The sequence below is a fragment of the Pagrus pagrus genome (genome assembly GCF_965226575.1).
Source record: "Pagrus pagrus genome assembly, chromosome: 20".
Lineage (NCBI taxonomy): Eukaryota > Metazoa > Chordata > Actinopteri > Spariformes > Sparidae > Pagrus > Pagrus pagrus.
Genome location: NC_140207.1, coordinates 5,525,207 through 5,547,408, shown reverse-complemented (window position 1 = coordinate 5,547,408; position 22,202 = coordinate 5,525,207). Strand labels below are relative to the sequence as shown.

General features: G+C 44.2%; 1 protein-coding gene across 5 annotated transcripts in view; it reads left to right on the top strand.

The window, feature by feature from the left end:
* The window catches only part of dpp6a (dipeptidyl-peptidase 6a), a 226,423-nt gene that overhangs the window by 116,316 nt on the left and 87,905 nt on the right, over positions 1–22,202 (top strand). The window contains exon 1 of one of the 5 annotated variants that reach the window (XM_084340343.1): positions 12,207–12,563. The exons of the other annotated variants lie outside the window; for them this stretch is intronic. Coding sequence (XP_084196469.1) covers positions 12,507–12,563 — 57 coding nt within the window. The 5' untranslated portion in view covers positions 12,207–12,506. Of the gene's footprint in view, positions 1–12,206; positions 12,564–22,202 lie in introns of those variants that run through there. 5 annotated transcript variants of the gene reach the window in all.

The following is a 22,202-nucleotide window of genomic DNA, read 5'->3' as shown; positions in this document are numbered from 1 at the left end:
CTGAATTTTTTATTTCTTTTTGCCCGAAGCTGTCAGAAGCTCTGCAAGAAGCTTCTGACATTAATCTATAGGAGTTTGAACACACTTAATTATTTATTTATTTTTCTTCGCTGATTTTTTTAAAATGCAAAAAACAAGCCTGTAGCTGCCCCATCAGTAAGTCTTATATGTACAAATTAGATAACTATGTCACTGAAAATGAACACTTAACTAGTTAATGTAACTAAATGTGTTCGATTAAAGTGGAAGTTTGAAGTAGCAGAAAATGGAAATACTCAAGTAAATGTCAAGTACTTTAGTGTAGTCTCAGCTGAGACCCCTTCGTACCAATGAAGGGAAATTTAAAGCTACGGCACACCAGAAGTCGACTGGTCTGCACAGAGATCTGACTTCAACCCCATCAGACTCCTTTCTGATGAGCTGAAACACAAACTGTGAGCCAAACATCAGTGTCCCACATTATTAATGCTCTTACAGATTTCAGATGCCAGGTTCCCAAAACCTTGTGGAGAGACTTCCCAGAAAACTGGACGCTGTTCCTGCAGAATATTAAAGCCAATAGCTTTTGAATTAGATGCTTAAAAATGACAAACGGCTGTAATGGTGGAAGGTCCACATACTTTTGGCCACGTTTCATTTCTGTTATCATTCAAATCAAACGCTGCACTCACACATTCACAGTGGCCAAGAAAAATGGAAAACTCCACTGACGTCTGGATTAAAGGAGAGTTTGTCTGTCTCATATATATTTTCTATGGGCTTTATGTGTAACCATAAACCACCGTTATCCAAATTGAAAACTCTGCCCGTGATCTCGCTCCACTTGTCATTTCTTATCTGGCTTTCACTCTTTCTTTTCTTCTGCCTCCTGATGTCACACTTTGTTTCCTGTCCTTAACCGGCTCACCCTGCGCTCCGCAGAGCCCTCGCCTGCCAGGCCCGGTAGTTGTTGCAGACTGCATTTTTTTTCTCTCGAGTCTTTTTCAAGTAAATTAATTAGGCAGGTTTTCGCCCCGGCCGGGCAGAAATCCTTCGGCGGCTCGCGTCCCTTGCTGGGGAACAGTGGAAGGTCAAGTCATTCACCCCGGGCTATCGAGCAGCTGGCCTGTTGCTTGATAGGACGAGTGCTGCCAGAGAGAGAGAGAGGGAGAGAGAGCTGAGCTCCTGGCAGTCAGAGCCACCACCTCCCCAGTGCTCGCCTCTGTTGCAATCAAAGCAGGTCATTATTTTCAATTATATCGGGCAACTTTACAGCAATTAATCATCAGAGCAAACGTGACTTCACACAGATATTATCCATCAGTCTGTAGCAGCAGGTGTGACACAATACAATCAAGTGTAAAGCTCCAGTTCTCAAACTTTTAGAGGAGCGATGTGCTGTCGTACATTTTTGCTCAGAATGGAAAAAAAGAAGAAAAGAACAGGGCTGTGACTATATTGATTAATCCGCTGATTATTTTCACAATCAATCAACTCATCGTTTAATCTGAAAATGTCAAACAGATGAAGTGATGATCCATTTTTTCGTCGGACCTATTCCTCTGAAGTCTGCACCAACAGAAGCTCCTCTCTCCCACAGAAAACGCTGCTCCTCAAACGCCTCGTCAATAGTCCCGCCTCTAATTCCGCCACTTTGTGACATCACACTGCGTCACCATGTCACACATTTGCATTTTTTGAATGCCTAGCGGCCAGTTTGGCAGGTAAATATTGATTTAGCACAGCTGCTCTGTTGTTGTTAGCGGTGCTGGGCTCAGGCGTGTGTGAGCTGACCAATCAGAGGGGAGTGGGTATCCTGGACGGGGAGCCTTAAAGAGACAGGAGCTAAAACTCGATGGGGAATACAAACTGATGTGTTAAAGCTTGTAAACCTGTTCTAGTAGTGACGCAGAATAACATTATTAAGTATAATACGTCTTCACATGGATCCCACTCGTCGTGCCAGAACATGAAGTTTATTCACTTTATTTTTCTTTTCTTTACTTTTCAATCTTGTTGGTCCTCAGTTATTCTCTTTTTTTCTCCTGGTGTTCAGTTCAGGGTCTTCAGTGCTTAACGTCCACGCTACAACAAATGTCCTTTTGTATTCGCCTGTGCACATAAATTCTGTATCGTGTGCACTTCGACTCCTTTTTTTGAAATCCACATCATTGCTGATACGCAGGGAGCTTTGACGTCGAGTCAGAAGAGCTCGATTAAAAGGTGGTGATTTCGATCACGCATCGCAGCTGTCGAGGTTATTTGGTTTGTCTTTGTCGGAGTCCACCCCTCCGTACCCAGTTGCTTATCTTCTGTCTTAGGAGACGAGAAGTTTTAATGAGTTATTTTATTGCTGCTTCAAGGAAGTATCCCCCTGCTGGCAATCTCACCTTTAATATTTCCAAATCAGCCTCGCACAAAAGGAATACTCCACGGGTGTGAGCCACGTATCTGGAGTACTTTCACTTCTATAATTAGCTCCTAAATCAGCTTGTGATCTGAGCTGATTCGTCCCATCTTCAAAGCTCCAGACAAAGTCATTGACTTTTAAATTTAAGGCTATGGATCTGTTTTGACTCTTTCGCCTTCGGGACTGCAGACAGAAAACACGGTTGCCAGATTTGCTTTCAGATCCTCACTTGCTTTCCCGACGCTTTTGTGTCTCTGCTGCATTATTTTTGAGGTGAAACAACCAGACACACGCGGTATATCACGGCGAGGCTGGCTTTTGTTTGTTGCGCTACTCGGAGGGGGATGTGTCAGGTAGAATATGGGTACCAGCGCCAATAAAAGGAGATCCAATTACAGTGTATATATCAGCTCCTCGGCTTCAGGATCCATTGTTGCACACTTTTTATTCGTCTCTCTACAGCGCCGGGGAACACCACTCATACCTCGACCGCCTCTTCAGCGTGGCGTATGTCCGTAAATCCTCCGTATTAAAATTTCCCCAGCGGCGCCACCGTCCCCACCTGTCAGAGCTTTTTAACCCGTAACCGTCCATTCTTCTCCTGGCCCGGTTAGAAAGGCAGCCCGCCGAGCTCCACTTCTATCTCGGCGCCACCGTGCTCCGCCGGCCCTATCAGGAAACCCAAGGGCATGGCTAACGCGGCATAGAGACTGGGGCAGTGACAAATTCACAACAAAGCTTTTTACTGTGAGGAATGAAACTACCATGGAGGTTGAAGGAATGAGAGGCGAGCGGGGGAGCGAGGGAGCGAGGGAGGAAAGAGAAGGAGACCTGGTGTGATGAAAGGACATGTGGCCCGCTGTGACAAATGTTCCCCCGACTTCCGATTCATCACGGTCTAGAGACTGTGAGAGCGACGCGCAGCAGCGCCAGATGAACCAGTGCAGTTGTGGATAATACAGATGACTTCTGGTCATATTCCTCTTTGCTTTTTTACGTCTTCATTTATTTATTCGAGGCACAAATTCAAACACTTTCAGGTCACAAGGAGGCTGTTTTACCCTCGATCGCTCTCAACCACGGAGCCCATGAGTCACACCGGAGGAGCTGAGCTTCATCTTAATGCCGCCGTCGAATAAAAAAAGAGTTGTTTTTCACCATTTGGAGTCACACAGTTGTGTTTCTCATTCAGGCAGAGGAGCAAAAACTGCTGAACCGCACAGTTTGGTGGCTTTCTGCTCATTGAAGGAGCTTTAATGGAGCACGCAGCCATAACACCAGAGCGGTTTGCATCTGATTAAGAGGCAGGTTGTGTATCGTCTTTGTTTACGCTCGTCCGAACGCCGTTTTTTTTTCATCATAGACGTTAAACAATCTAGAGGATTGTGATATGAGCAAAATGCTTTCTCCTTTATTCTTAAGTGAAGTCCCATTAGCTTCCACAAAGTGGTTGCTTTGTCTTCCTGGGTTGTTTTTTAACAGCATAGCATGAGTGCAGCATCAATAAGACCAAAAGAAAGAAGTGTAATCCAAGAATGACAAATGAAAAAGCTCTACACGCAACTCCAGCAATATTAGGTCTACTGCATATGTGAAAACTAGTATAAAGCCTTTGTGGCTCCAGAGGAAGCTGCATGTCATCTGATAAATATCCACTGGTGTTTTCACTCAGTGGCTATGTTGCATTGTGGGTAATGTAGGCACCAGGTTTTGAAAAGGAAAAAGAACGTGTGGAATAAAAAAAAAGCGATATCTCTGGTTCTACATCGACAGCAGTGGACTGCTTTTAAAAAACCTGTCGCCTTCATTACCCACAATGCAATTTAGTCACTGAGCTTTATACCCTTTTTCTCACATATGCAGCAGTTCTCTCCACGACCTGTAAACACACTTTAATGTGTAAAATTAGGGGTGTTACCCTTTAAATACAGAAACTCATGTTCATCATTGGAAACCCAACGTTCCCTCTTGACATCTCAGTCATGTTGAGGTCCTCATACTGGAATTTTTCCAGTTCATACTCTTTCTTCTTCTGCTCTGCTGCATTTATGTAACAGCTAGCTATTTCTGATTCAACATATGATCCTTGACATGAATGTTGGAGCAGCATTCACACAAAGTACTGACAAGAATGATAACTCCAAGCAAACCAACAGCAGCAGGCAGAGGTCAACCAGACCAAAGATTTTAAATGACAAGTGGGTAATAACTCTTCCATAACTTTAGGTGCTGAAAGGGGTTATTCAGCACTGTTAATAAGTTTACTTTTCACTGTGAAACTTTGAATCCCTTTTTCTAAAACATCTTCCAAATCTCAGTGTCAGAGACTCCTGCTCCAAGGCCGCAATCTGTTCTTTACGCGGACAAATCAGCACAAATAATAGTCTTTTTCTTCCGTAGCAGAAGGGGTGAGAGCACTACTGGTGTCACTGAGTCTAAAAAGATTTAGTACTTGCAACAATAATGGCACCTCAAGTTACCTGCAGCTGAATAAATCCTCTTTGGAAAGTTTTCTGAAACTTTGTCGTGTTGGTGAGATGAAAAATGATTATCGAGAAATGAGTCAAACCTATTTTACTTGCTTGCAATTATATTATGATTATTACTAATATTTTAATAGATTTTTTTAACATGAGCTCTTATGGGGATCGACTCACTTCGGAGCTCCAGCCTCAAGTGGCCATTCGAGGAACTGCACGACGTCCATCTTATTACGCTTAGTCGTACTTTGGCCGTTATGTTGGTGAAAGTACGAAACTAATCACTCTACAAAGGGAGTAATATTGTAAAGTAACTTATTACTTTCAAATTAAAGTAAGTAACTTGCCCAACTCTGATATTTTCTTTACATTATAGCCAGAAAAGCTGCTGTCGTATTGGCGCCCTCCTCTCATGTATCAGCATCAGCAAGCATCCAGTTGGAGGTTTGGTGATGTGACATAAATTTCTAAGAAATGCAAAGTCAAGAATCATTAAAAAACACATATATTCACTCTGACAGCTCCCCTCTTCACCCCCACTAACACTGTCTGCTTCTAGACTACATAGTAGCTCCTCAACGCTGCGATTAAGAAAAGCGATGTGTTATTAATAAAACAGTCATATACGAATGAATCCTCTCCATCCATAACAATCCGTCCTTTCACAGTCCTTTAGCGATCACCTCCTCGTGGCGTCAGCACGCACCGTCTTCTGCACAGTCCATTGTTCTGGTATTTCTCTCCCTGGGTTCCCTCCTCTCGGTGAAAGGAGTCCTGGGCTTGGCTGTGAAACGCTCCGTTGGAGCCGTCCGTTAAGTGCTGCTGAAATCTATTTCAGCACTCTCAGGCTTTCTGATGGTGGCTGGATCAGTATCGGGAGCTGTCCCTCCGCCTGGCGCTGAGACGCGTTACAGCGCGCCCGGCCTTTTAGCGGGGGCCTTTAAAAGTGTTAGCAGGCGCCGGTGGGGAGTGTGCTATTAGCAGCGAGCGCCAGGCCCCTTGAAGGAGCGCCACGATGCCGAATCACTCAATTGTCATCTCCTGAAAGAGGAGGTGAGATCCTAGTATTTGTCACAGTCACTTTGAATGCTTTGGATATGAGCTGCACACTAAGTCACGTATCTCTTCCCATCTCTGATATTTTCGGATATTCTTTAATTGGCTTGAAGATTATTTCACACAGCTACTCACAGTCGGCTCCGGGTTTTTTTGAAGCACATTATGCGCTGCAGAAACACAAAGCACTGACTTAGAGCGAGATCCTGAACAAACCCTATTTAATGCATGAAGCAACAGCTGTTGTCATGACAACGGAGCCTTTCCAAAAAAAACACGACGATGTCTGCGCGACACCTGTTGAGAATGTGTCATTAGCATTTGTTCGATCGGGGTGGGAAATAAAACAGGATTGAGAAGTGAGAGAAAGAAGAAAGTATGAATACAAATGCAGAGAATTCAAACCTGATGCAGCTTCTGAAGCTACAACACAAACTTCAGCTTGTTTATACCCAGAAGTACCACAAACGCATGTTAAAAAAAAAAAAATGGGACTATTTGAAAGCTTCTGTCTCTATTTTCTCGGCTCAGTCTCCAGCAGGGAGGACTTACTGTACACACACAGTATGCTAATAAGCCAAAAAAAAAGCCGAAAACTCATTCGGCAGCACAGACGTGCTCATCAGCCCCGGCGCTGCAAAAAAAACGCAGGCTCGGTTGTGGAATCTGGCTCTGTTGACATTTCCCGGCTGAGTGGTGTGAAGGCTGATGAGTCACACCTGGCGTAAAGTGCTGTAACGCCGCCGAGAGGAGAAACTGCATCCTGATGCATCCCCGTCTCTGTCAGGTTGATGGGTCCGAGCTGTATTTATGTAAGGACCTCACAGAGAGTATGCTCGGGGAGGGGAGTAGATGGAAAAGCAATTACTTTTTCCCCCCCAATATCCCGATGCTCGCCACCATGTGTCAGACAAATAAGAGCAGAAAAATCGGGGCGAGCAGTCCTGCGACGCAGCGCCGGCCGGGAAGCCGAGTCTCACAGTGTGAATCTCGGACCTTTTGGTCTCGCCTCCGTGTCAGCGCCGGCGTTATCACTTATCCGTCCTCGACCTCTCTCCGGGGGCGATATTGGTCTCATTTTGTGAGCCAGCTTCTTCCATCGCGCACAATATGAGACTCGTCCGCATCAAAAATGTGCGTTACGAGAAGCGGCCCGCGAGCAAACGGATGCCTCCTTAAAGTATTTAATCAAAACAAGTCACGGCGTGTTACAGCACAGCGCCGGACAACTTTTGTTTTTGAAACATCCCATTACACTTGTTCCCCCGGCTGTTCCCCGGCGCTGGGGGCTCGCTGCATTGAAGGGTTTGATATAGGAATTAATGTAACGCTGATAGATGGTTTTGGCCATATGCTATGACAGAATATGTTCTGGGAGAGCGGCGCTGGCTGTAACTCAGAAAATACTTTTTTTTTTGGATCCCATTCTCTTCACAAATGGGTGTACTGGGACACATTTTATGGCTGCGGCTGTGTGCATGCATAAGCTAAAAAAAAAACAAGTAGTGAGCGTATTTCTATGCATGCAGGCGCAGACAATGGAGGGAAAAGAAACGCAATATACTGCAGTTGTTTTAAATAAACATATATTTAAGCTTCTTGAAGTCTTTCCTCAGAACGCAGCTCTACCTCGCAGCGTTTTCCAACTTCTAACAATCAAGAAACACTCCAGATTTCCACGTAATGTGCCTGATCCCACCCGCACCCGATGGTGTTAACGGGGATTTAACGCTTTAGTTCTCCAAATATCTCAATTAAAAAAAAAGCTGCGCGGCCTGAGCACTCCAGGAAACAACTGTTTGCTTCGCGTACACTAAAAAAAAAAAAAGCCTCAGACAGACTTGGCTTTGCTTTGTGCTTCCTGAAATTAAACGGTGGAAAAGTAGACAGACTTTGAATTCAATCCGAGCGAGTGCTTTTCTTCCCTCTTCCTCTTTCTGCTCGTCCTTTCAATTTGAATGTATCAGCTCGTTTCTCAGAGCTTCCACTTGATTGCCTTCCTCGATTCCTATGTTTTTTTTATAGCCGTATGGAGGGTTTTCTAAAAGGCTGCGCGTAAAGTAGTTTATAAAGTATCAGCGACTCTTCTGGGTCGCTTAATCCACCTCTTCCCTGCGTCGGCGCAACCTATAACTGTCACTCTACATTCACGGGGTTAATTGGAGAGGCCTCTTTAACGAGAGCAAATTATATTTATCTACGTAATCATCACCCGGTGGCCTTGAGCTTGTTTCCAGTAATCACAGGACTACAATCAGTGCCAAAACAATGCCTTAAGATTATGGCATGTATTGATTACACTGAGGTTTTTAATTAGGCACAAGCACTACTAGTTCATTGGGTTGGCAGCTAGCTCGGCATTAGCGGTGAAGTGATGAAGCAGGAGCGAGTGGATATTGCTCCATCTGTTCGGGCAGGTTGGCACCGTCAGCCAGTTAATTCCTGACTTTCCAGGAATGTGTATTTAAACAGAGCCGCCCCCCCGAGAGCATTCATCACCGCCGTCTCTCGTCCATTTGTCAACATCAAGAGACACGAGGTTTGTACAGCCGCTCCGCGACACGGCCACAATAAGGTGGTTATTGTGTTCTCGGCTGCCGCGGTCCGACCACACAGCATCCGTCATCAGCCAATAGGGCTTTGGCCCAGAGTGGCCGTCATTGTTCTGTGGCTGATTGATTGGCTGTTGAGAAGTCGTTTCGGTTTCATAAATCATCCGCGAGATGGTAAACACAGGCCGAGTTTTTGTCAGAGGAGGCTGCTAATATAGTTTGGAGCCACAAGTGGACGGTGCTGTGAGCGCCGGGTGGGTTTTCATCCTTTTTCATACGTCAAAAACAGAAACACAACCGTCAGGTTTAATGGCTTCACCTGGCAAAAGTCCAAACGCAGAGATGTCTCCAAGGAAATCACTGCAGATCAATTGGTAATAGAACAAAACCCTTTTCATTGGGTTTTTTAGCCACTGTATTGGTGTGTCCTGAGGAATACTGGTCTGTCTTTTGATTTTTTGGTCCGGACTGAGTGTACACCCACCATGATGCCACCCATTGGTTTGTAGACTAGAGTTTGGCATTATGGCCGTCACCATCTTGATTTTTTGGAGCCAGAAGTGACCAGGTGAGGCTGGGGAGCACCCAAGGATACACGTTGTGTCCTCAAACATACCTGCTTTATTGTTTATCTTCCTCTATATGGGACCACAACATCACGCTGTGTTGAAGAAGACTTGAAGCTAGAGATTGAGACCATGGACTCATTAGGAAACTGTTTACTGAGGTAATATATCAAGTGAGAAGTAGGGTCATGTTTTCATAAGCTCACATACAATTGGACTTCTTTTTGAAACCAGTTGAGGTTCTGCACTGACTTCACTTTTCAGACCAGGAGCTTTATCCATATTTTATACACTATGGTCAGGACTGAAATATCTTAACACCTATTAAATGGATCGCTTTGGATCTTTTTACAGCACAATTAACAAATTACACATAACACATATACATATACAAACGTATACCTGCTAAACATCTACTACTACTTGAGGTTAGCATGTCGCTCAAAGCACCATTGTGCATCCTCACAGAGTTGCTAGCATGGCTGCACACTTTTGGTCTTGTTGTGAATGTGACCAACTGAATATTCCTCGCTTCAGCCTCCCAATACTGTGGCCACTAAAATGAAAAAGAAAACGTAAAAGGCCGTCTCCAGAGCCAGTGTTTGGTTTGTCCTACCTCTGCAGATATTAAAGGCTCTTTTCTAGTAACAAAAACCCAACAATTCTTGGTTTCGGGCGATTATACACACATGGAAACATAATTATGAATATTTTATTGCATTTCAACTCGAAACTCCTCAATAACTTTGAAGCTGCCATGGAAAACAAAGATGTCGCTCCAATTCAGCACTTCACTTTTCCAGAGTAGAAAAACTAGTTATGCGTTTATTGATACAGCTCGCTTTGCATTTGCAACACAGAGAAACCATTTCATCGGGGACTGTCAACAAAGGTTCATGCAAATGCGGAGAAATTGGAATCTCCGGCAGGTTGAGTGGAAGCAAATTACAAACAAACGAACAAAATAATATCTCACCCGAGTGTGTCCGACGGTGGATTCATTCCCCTTTCTGAAGGACGAGCCTCCTCCTGCCCGTCGTGCTCTGCTGGTCACATGAAGCAACACCGCAGACGTTCACGTGGGATTTCAGGGTAATTGACTTCACCGAGCCTCCACCTGATTTTAATTAACCGTGCGGCACATTCGTTTGCAGACTTGCAATGGAAAGAGTCAGACCGGAGACTAAGGTAATAATTAACATTAAGTACATCTCCGAAGGAATCAAAGGAAGTCATTTCCTCGCAGTGTTTAAACGGGATTGTACAACATGTTTTGTAGATGTAATTAATTGGACAAGCTCCAAGTTTGGTTCTTATCGCCCGACGTAAGACAACATGAGAGGCTCTTTTTGCTGCAGTAAACTGGATATCCTAATTATTCTCCGGTCTCAAAGATTTCGTTAAAACCTCAGACTGACTGAACTTCATTTAAAGCAGTCTGCGCTTCAGTCCTAACGAGTTCCACTTCCACTGCTGGAGCCGCTTCATCCCCTGCTTCATAACTTTTAACAGCCGCTCATGTCTTCAGCATAATTCAAACACTCTCAGTGTTATTACTTCTGCAGCTCCTCTATGTAGTATTACATTTAATCTGGTTACATTACATCGAGGCCACTTAGTGTTTCAGTGTTACTAATGCATCAGTAGCAGCAGAGGATCACTGTTCTGTTTCTTACCACGGCGAGACAGTCACGCAGTGTAGAAGTCGTTCCCGGCGGTAAAGCGTTGCAGAGTGCCCTCTTAGATGCCCCTGTGGTGAGGAAACATGATAGACCGCCCTCTATGGTGCCGGTCCAGTGGTCAAAACGTGGTGAAGGCCCTCTAGGGTGAAATGTATCTCGACTTTCTGCTCGCTGGTACTCCACCGCATACAGCTGGAGCCGCTTTTATGACTGTCGCCCCTGCCCCGCAAACACCCCGAGTCCACCCCTGTTGGATTTGGCCTAAAGGGGAAGGGAACTGAACAAAACGCTGATAATTAACTTAAACAAATGCTCAAGCTGCTCTGCTGTGCTTTCTGCAGTGTCTTTAGCCATGTGTATGTTAATGTGATGAGGGTATACCACTATATAACTAATAAACTATGGCTGAAAATGATGGACTAACAGCTAGTTTGTTTGCATTTAGGTTATTTTTGGATAATATTGGATTTCTGCTTAACTTTCCCTATCGTCTCTTGTCGTGGCTGCTTTGATTTCCCCATGAATGAATCCAATAAATGTTGAAGAAGACATAATGCTCATTTTCAGGTTCATTATTTAGTTTTGGGTTACTACCAGAACAGGTTTATATGCTCTAATGCTCAAAAAACACATCAGTTTTCTCATATTGTCTGTTTTAGCTCCTGTCTCTTTAAGACCCTCCTCCTTCATACCCAGTCTGCTCTGATTGGTCCGCTCACACACGCCCGAGCCAGCACCGCTGAGGAGCAGCTGTGCTAAATTGATTCTTGCGGCAGGCATTAATCATGCAAATGCATGACTCTGTGATGTCACAGAGTCACAGAGTTAAAGGCGGGACTACCGACGAGGCGTTTGAGGAGCCGTGTTTTCTGTGGGAGAGAGGAGCTTCTGTTGACCTTTTAACTTTGAAGACCTTTTACGTGCACGAGAACATAAAACCACAGCGGCGGAAAGGAAACGATGCTGCACAAACTGAAGTTAATGTAACATCCAGCCAATTTCCTCTTCTTCTTCTGTCGACGGATGTTAATTGTTCTTTCTAAATGCTGCAGAATAAAAACATAAAACACATTCTGCCAGCGTGCCGCTTTAATTTCTACTTCTCCCGCTGTAACAACAGCATCGTCTCTGACCGATGAAGCCAAACGAGACTCTGATTTGATGAATTGGAGCGTCATCTTGAATTAAACATGAATAAACTGAGAATCGTTGATATTTTTGATTTGAGGAATGAATCCGGCACGAGTCTATCTCCCTCATCAATTCAGCATGAAAGTTTCAGCACTTAATTTCTCTGTGCATTTTTAATTGATGCTCGCTCTGCAGCACATGATGTAGCCCTTCCACCCCCCCCCTCTCTCTCTCTCTCCGGCGTGTGCGCACTGAATGGCTCACGCAGAGTCCCGCATCAAGCGTTTAAAGAAGAGATGCGCGCCCCTCTCTCTCTCTCTCTCTCCCTCTCTCTCTCTGCTGTCTCCTCCTCCTCCTCCTCCTCTCTTTCGCCTCCACTGACAATCTTTCGCCTTCTCTCCTCCTGAGCGGCGCGTCCTTCCTCTCCACCACTTGTTATTTCACACCTTGGCCGCTGCAAACGCATCCTGTGTGCGCCGTGAATACACCGTCTCCTTCCTCTTCTCGCGCCCAGCCGGCTCTCTGCTGCACCGGTGCATCTTTTTTCTGTAATTGGCTTTTTTATTTTTCTGGTTGTTGTTGGCCGGTTGTTCCTCCTCCTCCACCTCCTGCCGGGGAAACAACAGTTTCTCCCAGCTGAAAGAGGAATCATGACCACGGCGAAGGAAGGCAATGCACCGTCGAAAGCGGCTCAGCAGCAAGACCAGGTACCGACCCGCTTTTTCTCTCTCCCCTCCTCTCACTTCTCGCATATGAATCTGAATATCAACCTGTGTCGCCCTCACGCTGAATTACCATCTGCATGCAGCGCTGCGGGGACTTTTCCTGACGCTGTGATGGAGAGAGAGAGAGAAAAAACCCCAATTTGGTGTCGCCTGCTTGTAATAAGCGTTTTGCACTCGGAGTCAGTTGGAAGTGGTAGCCGGTGCTGTGCCGCCGGTCCATCACGACCGGAACCCCTTCACAGCCTCGATCTCGGGGGGTTGTGATCTCCCTCCATAATAACGCAGTGATCGTTATTCAGCGACTTTACGCACGACGAGCAGTTTTGCGTTCCCCCCCCCTCCATTTCCCCCAGTCCGTCCCTGCGCGCTTCACCTTGCGAGGGGGAGGAGGACGGCAAAATGAGCCCCCAACTTGGATGAAGATTAAGGCCCCAGTGTTCATTTAAATCATCGTGTCTCCCTCCTGCTGTGATTCAAATGCCTTTTTAAAAGCGTCTCCAGGAAAGAGAGGCTCCCTGTTGAAGTGTCTCCCCAGGCTGAGGGGCTGGGAACACTGTTGCATGTCAGTGCTGCTGCAGGGTGGCTCTGCTGTGCTCTCCATCAGTCAGTGGGGTGATGATGTTGCTGTTGACCCTCCTCCACAGAGGTGCAAGAGCCTAAATGACGGAGGAACAATGAAAATGGACCTCTCATTTATTCCTGTGCAGTGGCAGCGTCTGGTTTTTACAACGGTTCACCTCATCTCACAGCCGAGAGATGCACAGTTTGAGTGACAATGACATTTAATTTTGTGGCTTGGATGAAAATGAAGTGTAACTTTGATAACTTTTGGAAATGGCACTCGATATATTAATGTACGACGTCGTAGCCAGCGTCACCACGAGGAAAATGCCCGTTCTGACTGCATTAACAGTAGCGATGGTTTTCAGCGTGTCATGATGTACAGGTGACATTACGCAAAGCAGTTCGTGTTCTCCGTCGCATCCGGCAGCAGATCAGCCCGACCTCGGCTCAGATTGTGCGTCCGTCAAGGCCTGAAAACGTGCGACTGGGTGTTCATTGAAATCCTCGTGTCACGCTCGAGCTGTCTACATCTAGTTAAAATGCCTGTAAAGCGTCAGACCTTCTCCAGAGAAGCTCCTGTTGAGCCGTCTCCCTGTTGCATGCCAGTGTTGGTGCAGGGTGGCTCTGCTCTGTGTTTCTTTTTTGCAGTCGGTGGGTGATGATGGAGCGTCTGTTGACCCTCCTCCACTGAGGTACACCAGCTGAAATGATGGAGAGGACACTGGAGTTTATGTCAGAGTGCTTATATTTTAGGATCCCTCATTTTTTATCGTGCTATTTAATGTAGAAGCCTCATCTTACAGCTGAGAGACAGAGAATGTGTAGTGATGACCTTTTATTTTGGAAACGGCACCTGTAATATCAGCGTACCGATGTCGTACCTACATCAACATACACAAAAACATGCTCGTACTGACCGTAGTGACAGCTTTCAGTGTGTCCTAACACACAGGTGACTTCACACGCAGGAAATAAGCAGCAAATTAGCCCAACTTGAACCCGATTGTGCGTTTTTAAAGGTCTGAATGAGCGACCGAGTGTTCATTTGAACCATCATGTCGCGCTCGAGCGGTCTACGTCTAATTAAAATGCCTTTAAAGCGTCTGACCTCTCCAGAAAAGCTCCCGTCGAACCGTCGTCTCCCCTGTTGCATTTCCAGCGCGGCGCAGGGCGGCTCTGCTCGCTGATTATCTCTGCAACCCTCCATCAGTCAGCGAGGTGACGATGGAGCGTCTGTTGACCCGCCTCCACAGAGGCACACGAGACTAAATGATGGAGTTCAGTTTGGAGTATTCACATTTCATTTTTTGCTCCGTCAGTGTGCTGCTTTTAATTAAAATCCAAACATTAATACAGTTTTCTATTGAAAGACACGTGAAGGGTTTCTCCAGGCTCTGAGGATCCTTGAAAGTTTGTGGATTGAATGAAAAATAAATTCAAATCATGAAACTTTTTGAAATTGGCACAATGAAGGACCGACTGCATTACAGCCAAGAGCTCGTCTTGTTCCCGGCATCGTCGAGAGGAAGATGCTCTGACTGACTCTGTTAAAGGTGCAGTGTGCAGTTTTTAGGATGGACATTTTATTTGGAAGAGAAAAAACTCTCTTTGTTTCCAAACTGACGACACAATTATATAAAATTTCACTGTGTTTACATGTGGCGGACCCTGCCACCTCTCTAGCTTCAAACAGTGTTCTGCAGACCTTGTTTTCCTCTATACAGCTCGTTTATTCACTTATGGGAAGTAAATATTTAACGAGTTTGTATTAAAACCTCATTAATATTCTCGATATAAAAATTCTGAGTTTGAATTTCTTCTCCAAAATGACATAATGCCCCTTTAAAATGAGAAGATAAAGGACTCTGAGCCTTTATCTTGTTTATCTCATCTTCAGACCTTGAACTTCAGACAAAGACCTTGAAAGCCTCGTCTCTCAGCTCCGTCCTCCGTCCTCCGGTTACGTCCGGTCCGCCGCTCGCCGTCACACGCAGGAATAAGCTTTTACATTTGTCAATTTTTCTCCTTGTTTCGAGCCGGTCGATCAACACGAGCTCTAACTCTAGACGGCATCTGTCACTGCCAGCCTCCACCTGTGCTCGCACCTGTCTAAAGATGACGGAAAAGGTGAGAGGGACACTCGGCTCGATCCTGCCAAGCAGACAATCTTCCCCCGCTGTGATTCAGCTGCAGACTGTCAGTCACGCCCTCGGAGGCAGCCGAAGGTCCGCCGGTCCCTCCCGCCTCATTCTGCACACACTCGACTGGCTGCTGTATGTGGATACAAGACTCAGTGTAAACAACTGGTGGACTTTGATGATCTATGGATGAATATATAATTTTTATATCTCCTCAGTGACAGAAAACTGAATATCTTTGGATTGTGGGCAAAACAAGACATTTGAGAAACGTCATCTTGGGCGTCGGGAAACACCAATCACCATTTCTCACCATTTCCTGACATCTTTTTAGTCCAAACAAGCGATCTGTTAATTGAGAAATAATAGAAAATGAAAATAATCTTTTGTTGCAGCCTTTATTGATCCTTTTCTGTCATTCCTCACGCAAAACTAGCAACAAGTTTTCTCAAATGTGAGGATTTGCTGCTTTCTTTCTGTTGTGTTCTTTCTGAATGGTATATCTTTGGGTTGTGACCATTGGTCGGAGTAAACATGCAATTTAAATCAACAAAATGTAACTTCCTGGAGAAAAATAGTTGATTGTTGAGTTTCCTCCACTCAGAACGTTTTGGGTTGGCAGCTCGAGTCAGACGCCAAACCCAAAGCGTCGCTGATCTGGAGATGAATCTCAATAATCAACCATCTTTCTCCTGGAAGTTACATTTAGTTGCTTCAAAGAGTCACCTTGAGTGTGATGGACACTGTGTAGATAGAAATATCAGTGAATTTGTTCCAACTTACCAATTAATCGTAGAGAAAAGCGCCTCTCTTGATTTCAAAGATCTCAAGGTGACGTCTTCTGAGTGCTTGCTTTGCCCGAACCATTTTATTAAACTGTATTTGAGGAGCTGGATAATTGGTTTGAATGATGCACTTCTACAGTTAGTCAATAAATAATTTCAGCATTATATGGAAAAAGAAAAAAAAAAAATCACCAACACAGAATAAGCACTAATTATAAATATGTTCCTGCAGCACTAATGTTACATCTTCTGATACAAATGCGGCTTCAACTTAATAGCTTGCAGTTTGATGAATACTCGGTCGAGGGTATTAGCTGCACTCTGTATTTGTAATCTTAATTGAATCACTTGAATTTGAAAATTAAAAGAGAAATTTATAGTTACCACCTGCAGAAACTGACCTTTTTTTTTGTAATTACTGACTAGATTGGAGAGCCGGTGATGCTGGAACACCAGTAAATAGTAAATGGTGGCTGTCAGTGGATTTTCCTGAGGCGTGAAGCTCCAGCAAAGTGAAAAATTGCTTCAAGCACATTAGGTTGTAAAATCAGCAATGTAACACAGTTACACATGCGTGCACACGGGCACCGTGTTACATCTGGTGTGTGCAGACACACACAAACATACACGAGCGCTGTGATTACGTGAGGTCCTGCTGTGGCCTCCTGATTGATGGTCTGCTGGCAGGGCTTATGGTCCAGGGACAGAGGACACAGATAGAGGGCAGCTCAGCAGAGATAGCAACAACAGCAACAGCCCTTCCAGTAATCAACTAGACCCAGCAGAGAAAGAGAGAGTCACACCACTAACCCTCATTACTGCAACAGGCTGGAGGTTCTGAAGATGTGAGAGGTCGGGTCGGGGGAAGGTGCAGTGATGCACTTACAGAGGTGAGACGCTTTGGACTAATTAAAAGTCTCGCAGCACTTCTTAGTTCTCAGAATACATTTATCTTTGACTCATTATAAGAAACGTGTTGTAACAGAGAGGTGTGTGATTAGGAACCTGTAGGTGTGCTGCTCAAATTAAATTCAGGTGCTGGACACGGACACACAAATGACAAATGAAACTTGAAGGTATTAAATGTAACATTTACGCATACAATATTTTAAAACCAACACATCCTCGACATAACGACACAACGACGTACCCAAAACGGTATGACTGCTGCAGCGTACCAGCACCGGGTGTACCGTGCAGTTTGGTTAGGTGTAAGCACTAAAACTACTGTGTTAGGTTTAGGGACTAAAACTACTGTGTTAGGTTTAAGACTAAAACTACTGTGTTAGGTTTAGGGACTAAAACTACTGTGTTAGGTTTAAGACTAAAACTACTGTGTTAGGTTTAGGGACTAAAACTACTGTGTTAGGTTTAAGACTAAAACTACTGTGTTAGGTTTAGGGACTAAAACTACTGTGTTATGTTTAAGACTAAAACTACTTTGTTATGTTTAGGGACTAAAACTACTGTGTTAGGTTTAAGACTAAAACTACTGTGTTAGGTTTAAGACTAAAACTACTGTGTTAGGTTTAAGACTAAAACTACTGTGTTAGGTTTAAGACTAAAACTACTGTGTTAGGTTTAAGACTAAAACTACTGTGTTAGGTTTAGGGACTAAAAGTACTGTGTTAGGTTTAAGACTAAAACTACTGTGTTAGGTTTAGGGACTAAAAGTACTGTGTTAGGTTTAAGACTAAAACTACTGTGTTAGGTTTAGGGACTGCCTAGGGTCGCTGCCTAACAAGATACATAATCATGGGTCATAATAAAATAATTTCAAAGTTGACCTTTACGATAGTTTTCCTGACGAGGACGGGCTGCTGCTACTTACATTATCCCAAATGTGTCCAACAACGTTTAAACCCAGAGATGATATATCAGAGAGTGAGGAGGGAGGTCGGCGAACGTGACTGAACATAACGTGAACATCGCTGCCTCAGTCATGTCAGATGCATTTTCATGGACAATAGTGGTTGTCTAACACTGAAGACAACAACTCCCACAGTCCCACGCTGCCTCACAATGTCATCAAACTACATCTTCTATTTTGATTGTTTTGATTCAGAGCAGCAGAAATTACATACTGTGCGTTTAAATAGCGTTAATTCTGTGGCTCTTGTGTCATCCAGTAAATATTTGTGTGCTGTGAGCAGTTTAACGATGTCACATTACATATTGGAATTTTTCAAGTCTTATACATCTCAGTTGCTCCTCACAGCCATTCGCAGCCCAGTGCAGCTTTCAAGCAGGATCACAGCACCCGACATTTAATGGGGAAGACTTCAGTGGAGACGCCTCCGCCGATAATCGACCTTTTTTACTGCTTTTTCCACATTCTGTGCGACTCGGAGGAACCTTTAGTGGGTGATGCATGCTAAAGGGAGAGACTGTGAGAGCCGAGCTGAATGGCAGGGTCTGCCCTGTTAAAGTCCGTCTCGTACGTGCCGAGCAGTAAAGGACTCCGGACGGGGAGGGGGATTCAAAGCCAAAACCTCAGATCAGGCCATCAAGGCAGCTTGAGACGGAGCTGAGCGGAGCAGCCTGCGGGTGTTCCTGAGCAGAATAGACACCGGAAGAAAGTATTGATCATGGACGAGGTATAGCATCAGTGGGAGGGTATCTTGCTCGCTTTGTAGTTTTTTGTGGTACATGAATATGCTGGGGCTGCAGAGGTTTTAGCTCTATTAGACTCTTAGATGGCAGAGGATCAAGTGTCATTATATGTCCAGAAAAAGCACCTGGCTGTCTGAATCCTCACAGATCCAACAGTGGAGTTAAAACCGACGAGGACTACAGTATAGAGGAGTTTGCTGTTCAGAATTAAGGAGCAAAATGGTATAAAATCCCATAAAAACTCAAAAAACTGCAGCGTTTTTATTCATTTCCACCTTATTTGTACTCATGTTTCTTCTAAGATATGATACCTACTCAGTAACCTCAGTGTCCTACAAATATTAAGCGAGGTTTTCTGAGGATGCGCGCTTGTCAAATATTTATAAAATGTTGTTTATTTGAAACGGTGCCTCGTCTGGTTTGAGCTGATAAATTCAAGCATAAAATTTGAAGAGGCTCACTTCAAAGTTAAACCCTAAAAAAAAAAACACTCGACAAGAAGAAGTCAGGTGGCGACGCGCTCCTGTAAGATCGTGAAAAGTTTAAATATTGTGGAATTGATTGTACTTGACATGAACATTTCAGTGTGTGTGTGTGTGTGTGTGTGTGTGTGTGTGTGTGTGTGTAATCCCAAGCTGAGAAAACAAGTGTGGTTTTAATCAGCCGTGTTTTGTTTCATTCACCTCGCCGTGGTAGAGCTGCTGCCTCAGTGGCCTGCTGATGAATAGCTCAAGTGATAAGTGCTTAAACAGATGTTAATTAAAGTAGCAACTTGCACGCAAAACACAGTGGGATGACGAAGCATCATCTGCACGGCACCTGCTCTGGATTTTATGTTTTTGCATGAACTCGCCAGCCGTATCTGCAAGTACAACGTTGCCGTAACGATGCCGTTTCGGCGCCCCTTTGGTTTCCTGTTGCCATGCTCATATATTTTCAGGCCCCTTATCTGTTGTTCCAGAAGTGCGGCTGTTCAGCGACTTGCCTGATGTCATTAATATGGACTCGTCTCCTTTGCACAGGCCAATTCGCTGGTAATGCAATAAGTGGTTTCGTTTTAAAAGAGACCAAACTGTGTTGCCAAATGAAGGTCGCCTGTTGGTCAGCCAGGAAGTCCCTTAACAGCGTAGTCACAGATTAGACTGCAGCGGATGAAGCATGTGAAGGCTCAGTCACACATTTACAATCTGGCTTGGGATCACTGTGTCAGTTTTGGAGACCATAATCGCACGATGGCTATTTTCCTCTGATGTAACGCTCAAACGCTGCTGTGTTAAAGGTCGGAAATCACATAAACGAAGGCTAGCTGACAAATTGTTATCATTTCCTCACTTCTTGATTGATCACGGAGGGAAGTCGTGGCACATTTCAAGGCAAAACAACATATTTCACATATTTCAAGCTAACGTTAGCGTTCAACCGCTTCCTAGTTAACATCCAAGTTGAAATAATTATGCCCAAGATGTGTGTTGATAGTTTAGGATTCATTTGTGTCTTTCCTATCGAGATCATGTGTTAGACTATAAAAATGGTAACGTTAGCTCGGAAGTGGTTGAATGCTAACGCTAGCTTTTGTCTAATTGAAGCAAAAAATGTTGTTTTACCTTGCTAAAAGAAAATGGCTGCCTCGTAAATATGGTCTATAGCAACCGTTTTGGCAGTTCTTCGCCCTTTAGCACAGCTGAGGAGTCAAGCTAATGTATTAGATAACTTAACTTGCGGCTATTTTTAACCTTCCATTTTTATTTTAACCTCCTCTGTTCGAGAATTAACAACTCCATAAAAGAGGACTGGATTGCCCAGCTAACTAGCGTGCTAGCTCTCATATTTTTTCCCATTGTTTCATTCTATAAATAACTTGTTACTGAATTAAATAATGTACACTAGTGAGGACAGAACGCTTGTAGGAGTAAAATGGCTGAATGCAGAGAAATGACAAAGAAGCTAATTAAGTTATAATGACTGACTAGCTCCACAACGTTCCTTGTTTGTTAGCGGTTAGCTCAGCAGGCACAGCAGGTTGCCGTTTCTCCCTAAGGTCTGAGTAAGAGACTGGACCACCTGCTGCTCCCTCAGTGTGAGGGATTGTAAGCAAAATGCAGAAAATGTAAAGTGCAAAAACACAGAAACTTTCCTCTGCTCCCAGGAGGCACGTTTACATATGTATGAGGTTATGGAACTCATCTCTGCATCTTCTCTGCATAATCTGAACTTCTGGTTCTCGTTGCCAGGTTCTGCTGCTTTGCTACCAGGGGGTGCCCAAACTTTTCACCCTCGGAGGGCTAAAACTTTTACTTAATGATGGGCCGTGGGCCAAAAGCAAGCACCTACTGTACTGTAATGTATCACAGTGTTAAGATGCAAAATGTACAAGTTCCCTTAATTGACTGACTTCCTGTACAAAGTATCACCGCTCCTGTGCTCAGATTATGAAAAATAGTTAATAAAAATAGGGATCCTACATATTTAAAGAGCAGCTGGACCTCAGAAAGAAACAAAACAGCATGAAGATGATATTTTTTAAATTTATTTGTACTTGTTTTTTACTAGAAACCACTTTTCTCAAAATTCTGACTTCAAACTCGAAACAAAAGACATGAGAAAAACTCAAAATTCTGATTTTAAACTCAGATTTCTGACTTTAAACCTCAAAATTCTGACTTTAAACTTTGAATTTGGACATTTTTCCTCTGAATTCTGACTTTAAACTCAAAATTCTGATTATAAACTCAGATTTCTGACTTTAAACCCGGTGGAACAGGGAACATGGTGTCCAGTCGTCCACCGTCATCATGCGCACTTCAGATCTTCGTTTTCCCTCTGACTGTGTTGTACCTTTCTTAATAAAAGCGATAAGCTGCGTGGAAAAGTCGGTCTGAAAAAGCAAAGAAGCAACGAGATGATTCACTTTTCGAACGCAAATAGATAATAGGCCAATTCCTGCTGCTTGCAGAGTGCCCTTGACTGATAAGAGGGAATGGAAGATTGATTTAAAGGAGAGCTGGATGCCCCTGATGTTTTCACCATAGTTCATCTTGAGGGCAATTATGAACAATTGAGTCGTGATGTTGACGTCTGAAGTGGAGATTAGAGGCGAGATTGCCAGGCGGCCACCGCGGCGATTCATCATGATTGTTGTCGTGATTTAAATGTTCGTGTGCCGAAATGGCTTATTACGCGTGGGAGGCAGTCGCTTTAATAAAGCAATAAATATTCAGTGTTTGGAGTAACGGTCAAACCAAATGTCATGACGATCCTCCGTCTCGCTAATAGCCGGTGTAGACATCAGGTGTGTGTGTGTGTGTGTGTGTGTGTGAAAACACCTCGGGAGGAGTTTCCTGTGAAACTGCCTCGTTTAGGGAAAGGTCAGCACTTTCCCTGTCAGGTATCGTCCTTTTGTTGTATTCTAATTGTGTCTCTAAGCTATAGAAGTCGGCACAGAGTATGCATATAGATCCATTAAACTCTGCAGCTTTTTCTATATTTCAGCCCGAGTGTTTGCATTTGCATAAACGAAGCAA